Genomic DNA, 16,910 nt, shown 5'->3' with positions numbered 1-16,910 from the left:
GGAATTGATAAATGTGGGTCTTTGCATTTTTCTTTTTGCCTCCTGTTTTTAACAAAATAATATAAAATATAATATATAGTAATCTCTTTCAAATGGACTGACAGTAATGGCTGCACAGAAAATTCTCAACTACACAGATCTTGTAGTGGACCTCTGCCAGGGGAATGAATTCCAATTAATATAAAAGATTGTTTCATAAAAATAGGTTGGTGGATAGTTAATACATTTTATCAGTTTGCCGTCTGCTATTTTCTCTCCATAAGACTGACTGCTCACACTCAGTAATAAATGCTGATCCACTGACCTTTGTAATAAGAATCTGCTGCAATAATTATAACTCTATAAAAACCATATATCTTAAATGAGATTGTATGTGAATTTTCTCCACTTGGAATATATAACAGCCTTTACACTATTAATTTTATGGACGAATACAGTTTAAGGTAATAACTGTTTCCCCTCATATCAAGGAGTAAAGGAAGAAGACTAAATATTAAGAATCTTGTATTGGTGCTCCTTGCTTAATGCGCTGTGTTACTATTTTACACCTTCGAACATTTTTCCTTGTAGCATTTTTTGAAAGCAAGACTGACCGAATGTATCTTTGTAGAGATCTTTGATAACTTCTTGGGTGAACTATGGGGAATAAGATAGTGATGATGAGCTTTTTCTCTTCACTTATCCCCATTTACTACTGACTGCTGAACATTTTCCTCATTGTCCTAGAAATGCTTTTTAAAAGTATTTTCTCCTTCCCACCTGACTGGCACATTTCTTTTTTCCATTTAAAACTAAGAACAAACTACTTGTGGCTGAAATTTCCATTAGATTTTCCTTTCAGTATTTTAGAAATAAGATATTCAACCTGAAATGTCAATCATTCTATCTTATACTCAACTTACAATATTACTTTTATTGTCATAGTGTCAAAACCATGTGTAAATAGGAAACAAAGTACCCGCCAGGGAAATATGTGAGAATCTCACCCCTAAAGAGATGCATAATTAAGACACATGCAACGCTTTCCCTTTTCTGTTTTTCACACATTCTAAGTATATTAACATCTTGAGACATACATGTAATTCTCATTAAGATTAATTATTATTGCCTCAAGTTGAGAATAGACATCTTCTTATATGCTACATTAGAAGGAAGATAAATACTTAGGGCATTTACCATTATTTTGACTAAGGTTATCATAATTTATTTATGTGTACTTATATATCAGATAAGAAGGCTAGTAGTGGTCATTTTAAAACTGTGTAGACACACATTACCAAACGTAATGCCATTTTTGTATTGTGCACAGTACATAAACTTTTATATTTATACTAATAACCCATCTTACCAATCAATCCCCCTGTGGTAGTTATTTCTATTAAAGAACTGTACCTCCTCAAAGGTTTTTGGGCTGGGGGAGTTACTAATGATGGAAGGATGCATAATCAGGAACAAATACAAAGCTGTGGTACCTAAAAATAGGATGAAAGTACAAAGATTAACAAAGCATATATATATTCTATGGGCCAGCTTCTCACCTGGTGGAAACCAGCACAATTCCATTGAGTTTAATGATTCCATGCTGATCTACACCAGCTGAAATCCTGGTCCTATAATTCTGAACCAAAAACACTTAAAATAAATTTGTAGAGCTAATACTGAATACAGAAGCATGACTGTTGATAACACATCTATTCATGTTTTTAAAATTTGATTTAAAAAACAAATGATGGCATCTGTGCTGAGGCTGTCACAAAAGAGGTTGACCTAAACTCCAGCCCTCTTGTTAGATATATTAACAGTACACGGTTGGTGATACAGGAAAGGGAATGGATAAAAAGTGTGGCATTTTCTGATCACAATGAGAAGTGACTATGAATTGAAAGAATAAAGTCCTGCAGCCTTACAATCTCTATCTGTCCTGTAGGAATTTCTTGACTTGCAGTGTAAATTCCACTGAATAACACTGATATGCTGTAAAAAAGGCACTCTTTTCCTGTAGGACATGTTGAAGCTTAGGGGCCATAGAACTGTGTACATGTTTTGAAAAATTACTGTCTTTACCTCCTTCAACTATAATAAAATCCTGTCAATCACTCTGTCACCACTCTGCTTATCAGAGTGTTAATCACATCACTTTTTAGTTAAATCGTATGCAATAATCTAACACTCTCCACTACAGCTACACTATCAAACTTTGTAAAATCTGTTGTACTAAACTTGGATAATGTCAGAGAATAAAAAGTGTCATCAGATAATCAAGGTATATACAAAGCTCTGAGTGACTAAAAGTAATTATGTACTGTAATACTTTGAATTTATTTATCATTAGGCTCATTAAAATGCTGTAAACTCTCACCAGTTTTCTGGGGTCCTATAACCAGGAATTTTGGTAATCGATCACAGGTTTTTTCTTTAGACCAGATATCTCTGTGCCTCTTGTCATCACAGGGGTTCTAAATGGGACAAAAGTAGTATCTGAGAATTTTATATGTAATTATATTTGTTCAGTTTTTGCCCTACTTACATAAATTTCCAGTAACTATCGGGCTACAAGAAATCATAGTAGGAAACGTTATCTGCCCATTTATTATAGGTACCTATAAACTATGTGACAAATTCTGATCTCACTTACGATGGTGTAACTGGATATACTCCCGATTCACAATGTAACAGACCAGCACTGAGTTCTCTGAATTCATCTATGTGTATAGGAATTCTTAGCAACTGTATTAAAAAAATGTTGTTTTCACCGTGATCATCTTCTATGTATACATCCACTCAATCTTCAGAACAGGCTTTGGTTGACATTTGTTTAACAGACAAATCCATTCCTGTTGCTTACATTCAGTGGAATTATTCCCAGGGTAAATCTGGCCTATTGTAGTTTAGATGTAAGAACCATTCAAAATGAGCAATTTGATCATTTGTATAAAAATGGAATTGTACTTAGATCACTAATGAGGTTCTCTATTTGCCAATCCATTTTTTTTACTTTTTACATAGCAGCTAAGGCTATAAGATATAGTTTTTAAAATGTGTGAACTGATTAAAACTTTAAGACTTTATTTTGATCCTCTGCATTCACATGTATGTATTGTTACTTTGTGCATCTCCAACTACCATGAAGAGTGCATGCTCAGTCTACCACACTCCTCAGAGTAAAAAATATGCAAGTGTGAAATAACATGCAAAAGGACTTTCATGCTAGGGTTCATTTTGCTACCAGTTTCATATATGGGCACAAGCTGACACAAGTGCAGTCATTAAATAAAGGAGATCTAGTTCTGCTGCTTCTGATAAAAAGGGGAAATGAGACTTTTAGAATTTTTTTAAAGAATCTTCTGAATTATGCCAGCAGACCTAACAAATATGCTGATAATATAATTTGTTGTAAAATGAATAAGAACAATGTATATACTGGCAGCTACAATTTAATTAAAATGTTTTCAAGCAGAGGTGAGGAAGTTAGTTATATTCATATGAATTGTATAAAAACTGCAACACTGTCAGTACTTTTTAGTCCAAATTATTTGCATTTTTTTCAACAAATAATTCTTAATCTGTAGGTCATTCAAGTACAGTACATTGCCAATTTTTAAAATTCATGCTCAAGTTGTTACATGGCATGATTTTTCTTTTCTGATTAGATGTTTTATGTAACTAAATAACAACAATATACATATATATATAAATTTGATTACAATAAGAGCAATGTAAATTTCAAGCTGTGTATTCAAGTATTAAAATTTAATTTTGACACTCACAGTTACTGATTAGGCATGTAATTCAAAATCCACTGTTGGAAAACACTTGAGTGTTCAAATTTAAATTGTGGTTTTTGAAGATATTTGCTTTAGTAAAACTTGTCCTTGGGAATATTTGTGCCAAGCCAACCAAAAAGGGGGTATGATCACACTTTAAGTGAATTCAATTGTCAGAATGAATATTCAGATGGAATTTTGTGCAATAGTTGGGTAGCTTTAGTTCTAATGTGTAGTATTAGTTAAACATTAAAGAAAAATATTACATTTGGAATAATTGAACTGTCATTGATTTTGTGCACAAGCCATGTTGCAACATTCACTAGTTCCATCACTTATTTCTCTGTATATTCAGTGATCATAGTGTAATGAACAGGTGATTCACTGAGTATGTGTCACTTCCAGGTTCAGTGAAGACTATGGATTAAGTTGATATTCACATACAGGCGGATCCGCACTTACGAACGGGGCTTTCTCGCCCCGGAGGTCGAGGTGGCGGATTGCTACCTGCGAGCTCCGGGGCGAGAAAGCCCCGTTCGTAAGCTGCTCCGGTGCCCCTGGTCTGCTGGAGACCGTCTCCAGCAGACCAGGGGCACCGGGCGGGTTCCCGCGCTTTGGAGGCTTTGCCAGAGCAAAGCCTCAGAGGCGCGGGAACCCGCCACGGCTGCCGCTTCAGTCCCGGTGCCTGTGGTCTGCTGGGGACGGTCCCCAGCAGACCACAGGCACCGGGACTGAAGCGGCAGTCGCGGCGGGGTCCCGCGCCTCTGAGACTTTGCCAGAGCAAAGCCTCAGAGGCGCGGCACCCCGCTGCCACTGCGGCTCTGCTCCCCGTGTCCCTGGTCTGCTGGGGGGGGGCGCAGCTAGTGTGCCCCCCCCAGCAGACCAGGCTTTTGTTTTGGACCCTGGGGCAGAGCAGGTGGGGCGCTGCCGATTGGTCCTGCAGCGCCGCTCTGGGCACTACTGGACCAACCCGGCAGCACCGCAGATACTCTTCCCCAGGTCCTGATTCAGCCGCTGCTGGTCAGTTTCAGCAGCGGCTGAATCAGGACGCCTGGGGCAGAGCAGATGGGGTGCTGCTGGGTTGGTCCAGTAGCACCGAGGAGCGGCGCTACTGGAGCAACCAAGCAGCACCCCAGCTGCTCTGTCCCAGGTGTCCCCAAGTCAGCCGCTGCTGAAACTGACCAGCGCTGACTACAGGAAGCCTGAGGCACAGTTGCTCTGGCCCAGGCTTCCTGGAATCAGCTGCTGATCAGTTTCAGCAGCAGCTGACTTGGGGACGCTTGGGGTTCTTAAGTTGATTCTGTATGTAAGTCAGAACTGGCGGTCAGTTTCAGCAGTGGCTGAATCTGGATGCCAGTTCCGACTTACATACAGATTCAACTTAAGAACAAACCTACAGTCCCTATCTTGTACATAACCCGGGGACTGCCTGTACTTATTTTCAGTTTGCTGACTTTTAAGTAAAGGATAAGTAAGTCAATGGAGTTCATACCATCACAAAATTAGGCCCAGTATTGGTACAGTTCTTCCTTGGCCAGTTCCCAACTTTTTAATGAATTACTTTTTAATCTATTTCTAGTATGCCAATCATAATAGCATCTAGTGATAGAAATGTAGCCGTGTTAGTCTCGTGTAGCTGAAACAAAAACAGGAATTTTCTTCCACTATTTGATCTGAGGAAGTGGGTCTGGCCCACGAAAGCTCATCACCTAATAAACCATCTTGTTAGTCTTTAAAGTGCTACATAGTCCTGCTTTTTATAATAGCATCCAGACACCAATAAGCCTTAATTCTCTCTCCATTTAGTACGACAGATACACTCCTCTGCTACTGCAGTTGCCAAGAAATACAATTTCCTTCATAGTAAAATTCAATTATTTTTAAATTATGTTTAAATTGCTTTATTCCTGTTGGATTATTTTGTAATTAGTTAGGAGAGAAATTACACAATAAAGTCTTTACTGTATATGTAAATATCAGGTGCAGCCAACAATAAAATGAGAAAAATTCCAAACATATAATTACTTTAATCTTTAAAATTCAGCAGGTGATTTATGAAATTATCAAAAATATCACTCTTTTGTATGATGGTAAGTTAAAACAAAATTATTCACAAATAAGACAAAAATATTCTCTCTCCATCGTTTCTTTTACCTACCTGCCAGAGAGGGTCCTTTTGCTCAGGAAAGAGTTCAAAGTACTTGTGAGCCAGCTGGACTGGAGGCAGAGTTTGCAGTTTCAGATTGGTCCAGCTTTCAACAAAGTTGGCTAGATTCACAAAAGTGTACAACCCCAGGCGGTCATTCCCATAGTTGGATAAATGGGTCATGAAGATGCTGATCTTTAAAAATAAAATACAATGAAGTACACATTCTCTTATTGTGCCACTAGATGGTAGTGCAGTCATATAAAAGTTTGTTTTTGAATGCTACTTCCATTTAGAACTGCCACTGATTTTGTTCATATAGGAAGAACGTCTACCACCAGTCTCACTGAACAGAACTTTTTTCCTCAAGTGGACTTACTGGGAGGGGGAGGGGTTGTTTGGCTGGCTGGCCAGAAGAGGAGAGTTAGAGGAGGGGAGGGGAGACATAAAAGTGCTAGAAAGGAGGCCAATGTGGAGGCTGACTCATCTCCCAGTAATGAGGGAGGTTAAAAGGTCAGCCTCTGCTAGGACCCTCCCCTCTTATTCAAGATGCAGAATTGGCAACACCTATCCTCTTTCCCTATTCTGGTAGCATATATACCATGTTATTGGTTATGAGTACTGTGAGCATTGCACTAGCCTCCCCGCTGAGGGGAGCTGAGAAGGAATTTTTCCTTCTTTCCATATTGGCCTAGGTGCACGTTTTTTTCATCTTCTTCACAGCAAGTTTGAATGGGTCCCTGTTCATGCAGAGCATGATGGGCGGAAGCCTTGTGTTACAACTCATTATTTAAGCGTACAGTGCAGGTACTCCATAAAAGGCATATAGTAACGGATAAATGTCTTGGGGAAAGGACTTAATGGAAAGGTGCTCAGTAATTAAGCAAGTTGGGGGTAGTTGAGGGACTCCAATGACTGGTATGGTATGGAGCCACCCCCCATCACTATAGTCCATCTTACCCCTCTTATGAGGAGAGGGGAAGGGGTGATGGTTAGAAAGGTCCTGGCAAAGGAGTTGCTTAAGGGATCTTTGTGGAAAAAGGAGGGAGTTGGTTGAAGCTCCTGCCACACCCTCCCCATGGGATTGTAAGATCCTGGCAATGGATCTACTGGAGGGACCTGGGTGGAAAAGGAGGGGGTAACTAGTAAAGGCACTTCCCCCTCCCTGGTAATTATGGGAGAAATCAAGGGAGGGTTACCTGCACTGTACATGTTATCTGCCAGGTAGTCCCAGACATCTAATAATAAAGTTGTGGCCCGATTAAACCCATATTGAATGTCTCCTCTCCTTTTGGCATAGCCAGACAATCAGTGTGAGAATGTGGTCCATACTTTTACCACACTGTATAATACTGTATTCACAGCATCTTTATTATAGTAGTGCAGATAGGCACAGCATTGAAAAAACAGCACACACATGTTCTTCTTGCTGTGAAATACACATGCAGAAGGGGGTAGAAAGAAACAAAAAGATCTGGATGTTATTTTAAAGGAAGAAGGAGTGCTTAGCATTTATAACACTAAAGGTCTAATATCCTCTTGTTCTCTGTGATTCAAATGTTATTATTTAAGCAGTACGTTATTAAGATAGAGAACTCATCTTCCTATGTGCCTGTAAAGCACTCTACCATACCAGTGGTATTATATAAAAATAAGAAGATTGATAATTTTGGAAATTGTGAGCTCTTTTAGGGCAGCCAGCCTAATTAATGGGCCTAAGAAAGAAAAGAATTATTTGATGTAGTAAATCCTTTGACAATGTCCAACTGTTTATTAGAGCTATTTCCTCAAGCAATGAACACATAGTCTAATTATATGTAGAAATGGGGAGAGGAGACATTTTCCTGCAGCAAATTAGAAAATTTTCAAACAATTTTGTATGAAATATTTGCAATGAAAAATTTTGCTTGATTTCATAAGCACCAATAAGTCTGCCTCTATTTGGCTTCCTATGGCTTGATCATGCAACTGTCATTCAGAAGAGTATTCTGAGGTAAGGTCACGGGGTCTCAGGAACTGAAGATGCTCTAGTCTGTAATACTCATAGGATATGCCAATAATCTTACAGGATCACATCCTGAGGTATACCTCTGTGTGACTGCCTGAGAAAGACTACTGATGTGGATAAGAGGTTTCAAGATCAGGTTCATATTTAGATGCAGTTTCCAAATTGTGGTAAACAGGAGTTGCACTCACGAATAGGACATGCAATATTGGGCACTCAAATCCCATGCTGATGAGCACAGTGTAAATATACAGACAAATAAAGACTAGGGCTCACTGGAAGCAATCATTTGAATGAGGGCTGCAAAATCAGAGCCCAGTTTGTAAGGGTATGTCTACACTACCCCGCTAGTTCGAACTAGCGGGGTAATGTATGCATACCGCACTTGCTAATGAAGCCCGGGATTTGAATTTCCCGGGCTTCATTAGCATAAGCGGGGAGCCGCCATTTTTAAATCCCCGCTGCTTCGAACCCCGTGTAGCGCGGCTACACGGGGCTCGAACTAGGTAGTTCGGACTAGGGTCCTATTCCGAACTACCGTTACTCCTCGTGAAACGAGGAGTACCGGTAGTTCGGAATAGGCACCCTAGTCCGAACTACCTAGTTCGAGCCCCGTGTAGCCGCGCTACACGGGGTTCGAAGCAGCGGGGATTTAAAAATGGCGGCTCCCCGCTTATGCTAATGAAGCCCGGGAAATTCAAATCCCGGGCTTCATTAGCAAGTGCGGTATGCATACATTACCCTCCTAGTTCGAACTAGGAGGGTAGTGTAGACATACCCTAAGATATCTGCCTTGTGCTCATATAATAACTTGTAATTCCCTGACATTTAGAAGAGTGAAAATCCCACCCATTTTTTGAGAACCCAATGCAAAGCCACATTCTATAACCTTGCTTCTATGAGAAATTTAACACACTGAGTTTCAAAAAACTGCTAATTCTGCTCATCATCCATTTCTGTTCTACTGTAAATGAAACTTGCAATAAGTTCTCCTTTTAATAAAAGACATTTCCTGTGAATGATTCTACAACCATTTCAAAAAAATACATTATTTTGTGCGAAAGAATTTAAACCTTAAATTAAAGAAACAAAAGGGAGTGGAGAGATAGTTTTAGATCTACATTGTAAGAAGTTGACCTTTCATTGTTTTGATCTCAAAATATTTAAAGCAATGTAGCTTGTAAGACACACAACGGCTACGTCTACACTGGCCCCTTTTCCGGAAGGGGCATGTAAATTTCACGAGTCGTCGTAGGGAAATCCGCGGGGGATTTAAATATCCCCCGCGGCATTTAAATAAAAATGTCCGCCGCTTTTTTCCGGCTTTTAAAAAAAGGGCACTTTTTCCGGAGGATCGGGGCCAGTCTAGACGCTCTTTTCCGGCTTTTTTAAAAGCCGGAAAAAAGCGGCGGACATTTTTATTTAAATGCCGTGGGGGATATTTAAATCCCCCGCGGATTTCCCTACGACGACTCGTGAAATTTACATGCCCCTTCCGGAAAAGGGGCCAGTGTAGACGTAGCCAACTTGTTTAAAGCTTAGCATTTCTAGTTTTGTAATTCTAAATTAACATTGTGCAACATTTGCAGTAAGTGAATGCATTGTTTAATGAGTGTCATTTCGTGACACTTCTTGCCTTGCGAGGCGAGCCTGGGGCTTCATTTTGTGCTATTCCAGAAGAATATGGAGATACTCCAAGAGATAATTTATTAGGGCACAATCTTCTTTTTAAACTAGGACAGTAACTTTTTAAATAGATGGAAGTATTCCCTTTAGGCAAGGCATATTACACAGTTTTGCCAATTGTGTAACCTTTTCAAATTTCCTTTATTATTTCTAGTTTTGAAAGCATGAGCAGACCAGCAACTGGACTGTTGTGCTCAACAAAGATATAATTGGAATGTTTCCACAAAAATGTTAGCTTGCTTTCTTGGCAGCTTCTCTTTTTCCTACACCTGTACTGACCTCTGACATTTATAATGTCAGTTCATCTCCTGGCAATTCCTTACCTGTCAACAACTTCAGTACTGCACTGGAAGAAAAAAGGAAGAGAACTTGAAAAGGTTATTAGTTCAGGGAAAATATGTATTATTCTTTCCCTAAAGGGAATATCACTATAATTTAAAGAATGTAATAGAGTGGAAGTTAAAAAAATGGACTGAATAGATCATAATAAATCATCTTCAATATATGAAACACTGTCAATGAGGGGGAAAATGTCAACAGAGATGTCTATTTGAGTTTTGCCACCATTCTGATACTACAAAGACTTTGTGAGTAAATATTTACAACAAAAGAAAAATGATCAAATACCAGTTTAAAACTAAGATAAATAAGTATTTACAGAAAGCCATATTTATTCTTAATATATAAAGATGTAGTGTATATATAATGTAACAGAAGCTATCTTCTTTACTTCTACACTCAATCCAACATATTATAAATTACCCAATATTTTCTTTCAGGGAAAACGTAAGCAGTAGATTTCCCCACTTATATAGATATTCCTCATGTGAGCAGCTATTAAAGTCATTGTCAGTCCTAATGACTGAGGGAAAAGACCCATAAATATTTGTGAAAATGTAAAATAATGACTCCATCTTGTGCTACATGGAAAATAAAGAAAAATTACTGACCTAGTAGCTCAAAACACCAGTGTTTGTGACCTGAGTGCTGTGGCAATTGTTCCTTCCCTATATTGGGTCAGAGCAGCCTGTAAGTTGCCTGAGTCTATGTCCATCCATGAAAGGCCCCTGTAGGCCATTCTGTCAGCCATAAATAGCTAGAGTATAGCAGTGTTCTGGCCACACTCATTTCTCTGGGAACAAACCTGATATTCATGAGGCACAAGGGGTTTTCAGGAGAGATGGTGCAGAGCCAGATATGCCAAACGTATACACCTGCCATAGAACTTTCTTCTACACTCGGGGAATTGTATGAGGGAGATCCACAGCACTTTTGTGGCCAGAGTCACAATCTGGTCCCTGATTTCCTCTTGCTGTAGTGCTATGCAACAACCCTTTTGTAGCTTAAATTTCTCTTCACACTGGCCCAGCTGCATAGACTGGAGTGTTGGAGGGCAGAGTGGAGCTTCTACCTATCTCCTACTCCTGCCTTCCCACACACCTTTGCAGAAAGTGGAATAGCTTTCCAGCAAGGCTCTGGCAATGTAGAAAGCCAAGCCAAAGAGGCTCCTTATGTCCTGACTTCTATTCCTGGGAATGCAGTCTCATGACTGGGCACTGATTATTATTTTTCATTCTTGTTGAGTTTTAATTTGATGAATTATATTTTTCCATTACCACAAACTCTATAGTAACAAGTTTTAACAAAAGGGAATGCTTCCCCTCCATGTTGGGTCCTAATTACTGTGGTGTTAGCAAGCATGCCGCTATAAGCTTTATTCTCTTAAAAAGCCACAGCACTAATTAGGAGATCTAACTGAACTACATTGCTCTGCAGAGGGGCTAAATCTAGCAACTCACATACATTGGTCTATAATCCTGCCCCAACAATCTTACACCTCTGAGCAATTCCATTAAATATAAATGAAATTTCATATATTTTTCTATGCCTTTCTTAAAAGTGCTACATGGAAAATAATGAATTCCAAGCTCTGAATGAATTCCTGTGTACTCCAACCTGCCCGCATTTTAGATTGTGTCCTTCAAGGAAGGCATCCTATTTCATTCTATTATACCAAGCCCTCTTATGGCATCTCAGCATTTTCTCTATTTCAGTACAAGCAGGTTCACCCTTCTCAGCCTTTCCTCATAAAGAAACTATCATCTTGGTTGCACTTCACTGCACACTCTCCATGGGATTTAATATCCTTCATAAGGGGACTGAAACTGAATAGAGACAATCTTTAAAATGATAGTTTGGGACTAAACCTGGCCTCTGGGCAGCAACTCCTTTCTTGCTCCAACCCCTCTCTGAATCACAGTAGCAAAGGTAGTCTCTCCTCTTTTCTATTTCTGCACAGAGCCCTCTGGATAGCTGTATAATCATCTCCTTTTGGCTTCTTGTCAGCAGCTCCCTTTTATTTCCTCCACAAAATAAAAGTGGCAAAAGTGCTCTTTCTGTTCTCTCCTTCCACACCCTCAAGGTAGCTGATCAAAAGGTCCTTTTGGCTTCTGGTTAGAACTGAAGAAATGAAGGGAAACAGGACAAGCATTCAAAAGATATAGCTTTTATCTTTTTGAATGCAATTCTGCATTCTGCATTTCTTATTGTGATGGAAATGACTCTGTCACAACAGTTCTTCCCAGCTGGGTGCAACAGCTTGTAGGTCAATAATTATCATTTACATTGTGACCGGGTCTCTGCTATGAAATGACATGCAAGATGAACTGAAATGATCTAATTTAGGTGTCAAGAACCAACAACATATATTTGCAAGTAGCTTATGGAAAATGAAAACTCTAAAAATACTATGCTTCTAGAGAAACTATTTTAAAGTACTGATTTTATTCATTCAAAACACTGTCATACCTATTAATATGAAAGTGAGGAATTCCTTAGTTGAGATTCCATACCATTCATACAGGCAGGTGTTTTTCTGAGCAAAATAGAGGAGCCACCTTTCTACATGGCATTCTGCCTTCCGCTCAACAAACTTTGGGGAAACCCACAGTGTTATTTTTAGGGATGCATGTGTGATAACTCGATTATCCTTCTGTTCCCTGGGGTACGTATACACTACAGCGCTAATTCGAACTAACTTAGTTCAAATTAGTTAATTCGAACTAAGCTAATTCGAACTAACGCGTCTAGAACTAAAAACTAGTTCGAATTAGCGTTTTGCTAATTCGAACTAGCAAGTCCACATTGAGTGGACCCTGAACAGGGCTTAAGGATGGCCGGAAGCAGTGCCGGCAGGGCATCAGAGGAGGACTTAGAGTGTGGAGATGCTGTCTCAGGCTAGCCGAGGGCTGCGCTTAAAGGGTCCCGACCCCCACCCCGGACAGACAGTTCTAAGGGGTGCCCCGCTTGCAAAGCAGTCCTGGCTTGGATTGCCCGGAGTACCCACACTGGGCACATCACACCACTCGGCCATCAGCCCGGCTGCACTTGCCGCAGGCTGCCATCTGGGGAGAGGGGACAATCGGGGGGCTGCAGGAGAGCTTCCACCCCCAGAAGCCCGCAGAGCCAGCCCAGTCCTCCCCATCGGGGGCTCGTACCCCATTCCTCCCTCACCTCCTTCCACTTACCCTTCCCTAGCCCCCCTTCTTATTGATGTACAAAATAAAGATAACGTATCTTCCAACATTGACTCTGTCTTTATTGAACAAAACTGGGGGAGACTGGGAAAAGGAGGTGGGAGAGGGGAAGAGAAAGGCTGGGAGAGGGGAGGGCAACTAACATGATCAGGGGTTGGGAACAGGTCCCAGATGAAGAGAGGCTACAGAGACTGGGACTGTTCAGCTTAGAAAAGAGGAGATGGAGCGGGGACAGGATAGAGGTCTCTAAAAGCAGGGGTTGGGTGGAGAGGGTGCACGCAGAAAAGTTCTTCATGAGTTCCCATAAAGAAGGACTAGAGGACACCAAAGGAAAGGAATGGGTAGCAGGCTTGAAACTAGTAAGAGAAAGTTGTTGTTCTTCCCAAAGCAAATAGTTAACCTGCGGAACTCCTTGCTGCAGGAGGCTGTGAAGGCTACAACTAGAACAGAGTTTAAAGGGAAGTGAGATCAAGTCATGGAGGTTGGGGTCCATGGAGTAGTCTTAGCCAGGGGGTAGGAGTGGTGTCCCTGCCCAAAGTTTGTGGAAGGCTGGAGAGGGATGGCACGAGACAAATGGCTTGGTCACTGTCTTCGGTCCATCCCCTCCAGGGTCCCTAGGGTTGGCCGCTGTCAGCAGACAGGCTACTGGGCTAGATGGACCTTTGGTCTGACCCAGGACGACCATTGTAAGCTCAGGGCTCAGGGTCGGGGGTCTCAGTGGACCCCCTTGATTTTCATGCACACCTGCTCCTGGGTGGCCAGCCTGGCAGCTCTCCTGCCCTAGACGGCCACTTTCCTGTGCCTAGTGCGGAGATCGTGGACGAGGTCCACGATGTCCGCACTAGCCCAGGAAGGTGCCCGCCTCTTGCGGTCCAGGGCAAGCTCCCGGGATCCGCCACCCGGGAAGAGGGGGTGGGCTGGGGGACATCGGGTGGGTGGCTCTGTGCCGTGCCAGGTGCAGGGACTGCTGGCTGGGTGCTGGCAGGCTTGCACCTGGCACGGGCACCGTAGCCAGCCCGTGCCCCTTTAAGGGATCCGGGGCCGGGAGGGGGGCATAGAGTTTCCCTGGTGTTGGCCAGAGTGGCCACCAGGGAAACCTGGGGAGGGCTAGCCTCCCACTAGTTCGAATTAAGGGGCTACACACCCCTTAATTCGAACTTGTAAATTCGAACTAGGCTTAATCCTCGTAAAATGAGGTTTTCCTAGTTCGAACTAAGCGCTCCGCTAGTTTGATTCAAATTCGAACTAGCGGAGCGCTAGTGTAGCGGCTATGAATGTTAGTTCGAACTAACGGACGTTAGTTCGAACTAACATTGTAGTGTAGACATACCCCTGTTTCCACTTTCTTGTCTCAATCATCTCTCTTCAGAAAGGAAAGGGAACCATACGAAGGACCACTGAAATAGGGCAAAAGTTTACCAAGCTCATTGTGATAAGTAGGGTGGGTCCTGGGGCTTGTTCAATTACTGTGAATAACTAATGGGAAGAGAAGGAGAGAGGTTGGCAGGCTTGGGGATGGATAGTGGAGTAGAAGTGTGTGGATTTCCCCACTGCAAACATCCTCCCCCAGTTTTATAAAACATATCAAACCTCAAACTCAGTTTGAGCATATTCAAATTTGACACAAATATTTTACATAGGTCTAGTTTAGGCCCCAGTACTCTTCCTTCCTGTAATCTGCATGCAGAAATAACTCCCACTGACTTCAGCAGGACGGAGGGGCGGCCTATACGTATAGGCTGACTCGGCCGTCACCTAGGGCACCATGTTAAATGGGGTGCCCAATGATGACATCATGCCATTGAGGGCTGTGGAGGCGGGGCATGCCGACTGCGCATTCCGCCTGGGACGCCAGTTGCTGGCAGCCCGCCTTGGGCCGCCCCTGAGCAGGAGTCACTTGCACACAGGACTTGTTGGATGCGGCTATAGTTAGTGAAGGAACAATAACATGGGAATAAAGAGCAAGTAAACTGCATACCAAAGTTCTCACTATAGTTTTACATTTGGACCTGAAACCAGATTAGCCCTAAAGGAAAAGGCTGGTGGGCACTAGTTTCATATTTATAACTGACTAAGGCAAACTAACGTTGAGAATTCAACTTTAATTGACTCATTTTCTTGGTGCTATATTATTCACTTACATATTTTTGTCATGGGCACCATTTTGCCCTCAAATTCACACCATATGTCGTGCATCAATATCTAGGGCAGAATTAAGGGATTATAATTCAATACAGGCAGTCCCCGAGTTACGCGAATCCGACTTACGTCAGATCCGCAGTTACAAACGGGGCTTTTCCCGCCCCGGAGGACGTGAGTGGCGGGATGCCCAGATACGCTGCAGTCCCGCCGCCCGGGTCCTCCGGGACAAGAAAAGCTGCTCCGGAGCACGCGGGCAGCGGGACAGCCCAGACACGCCGCGGCTGTCCCGCTCCCGGCATGCTCCGAGGCTTTGCTCCTCGTCTCCCTGGTCTGCCGGGGGGAGCCCCCCCGGCAGACCAGGGAGACGGGGAGCAAAGCCTCGGAGGATGCCGGCAGCGGGACAGCCGCAGCACGTCTGGGCTGTCCCGCTGCCCGCGTGCTCCGTGGCTTTGCTCCCTGGTCTGTTGGGGGGATCAGTTTCAGCAGCGGCTGACTTGGGGACACCTGGGGTAGAGCAGCTGGGGTGCTGCTGGGTTGGTCCCCGCTGAGGTGCGGCGCTGCGGGGACCTAACCGGCAGCGCCCCAACTGCTCTGTCCTAGGTGTCCAAATTCAGCCGCTGTTGAAACTGACCAGCGGCTGATTCCAGGAAGACTAGGGCAGAGCAACTCTGCCTCGGGCTTCCTGTAGTCAGCCGCTGGTCAGTTTCAGCAGCGGCTGAATCTGGACGCCAGTTCCAACTTACATACAAATTCAACTTAAGAACAAACCTACAGTCCCTATCTTGTATGTAACCCGGGGACTGCCTGTATAGGAAATTCAGTATTTTAAAAATATGATTGATGATTAATTAGTCTATCTCTTTTAGATGCTAAAAGCAATTGCATTGTAAGTTTAACATATTGCTGTTATTTTAGCTGCTGAGAAAATGTTTACAAGCCACGAATGTATGTCTAATTCTCAGACCACCTATTTTCCAATCAATTCTGCATTGTGTACACCGTGTTTGTAGTTCTGATATTGTCTCCATATTTCTCAGAAGAGTTCAGTTTCAGGTACTCAGGGACTCAATAACAGCTGTTCTTGTTCTATTAGACTCACAAAATGATAGAATAATGAATTAGGTTGCAGTCTACACTTGAATATATATATTTTTTAAATTGGTAAAGAGACATTCCTTTTTGAGCTATGTGGCAGAAGTTGCACAGCCTTGTCTCACAGCTGCCATAGACGTGTCTATTTGTAAAGATACAGCTCTAATTGGTTTAATTCAACTTTCACAGTAGAATGTACTTTCTCCACAAAACTTCCTAGAATCGTGGAACATTTATTAAAAATACAATTACACATCTGGTCTAGTGAATGAAGAACTGGGCCGAGAGTCAGGAAATCTGAGTTTTATACTGAGCTTTACCACATATTACTTCATGATCTTGGGTCAGTCAATTAACTCATCTGTTGCAGTTTCCCAGTCTAGGATCCAAGTAGAATTTCTGTTCCTAAACTCATGGGAGCTCAGAAATGCTTCCAGAAGCATTGTTGGAAGTACAAGGGATTCCAAAGTGGGCAACAAGGGATGGGGAGGAGGTGAGGCTATTGCCCATCTTTCCTCCTGTGAAATGGGGCTAGTATA

At 42.3% G+C, this 16,910-nt stretch overlaps 1 protein-coding gene across 2 annotated transcripts in view; it reads right to left on the bottom strand.

Annotated features, from left to right (window-relative positions):
- LOC102459910 (bifunctional heparan sulfate N-deacetylase/N-sulfotransferase 3) overlaps positions 1 to 16,910 on the bottom strand; it is a 126,500-nt gene that overhangs the window by 18,342 nt on the left and 91,248 nt on the right. For both annotated transcript variants that reach the window (XM_006112612.4, XM_006112613.4), the window contains 3 exons: positions 5,923 to 6,105; positions 2,360 to 2,456; positions 1,349 to 1,472 (listed from right to left, as the gene is read on the bottom strand). In XM_006112612.4, the coding sequence (XP_006112674.2) occupies positions 1,349 to 1,472; positions 2,360 to 2,456; positions 5,923 to 6,105 (404 nt within the window). The remainder of the gene's footprint in view (positions 1 to 1,348; positions 1,473 to 2,359; positions 2,457 to 5,922; positions 6,106 to 16,910) is intronic.

This window comes from Pelodiscus sinensis, chromosome 5 (assembly GCF_049634645.1).
Source record: "Pelodiscus sinensis isolate JC-2024 chromosome 5, ASM4963464v1, whole genome shotgun sequence".
NCBI lineage: Eukaryota > Metazoa > Chordata > Testudines > Trionychidae > Pelodiscus > Pelodiscus sinensis.
Note: the sequence above shows the minus strand (reverse complement) of the source record. Positions and strands in the feature narration are given on the sequence as shown.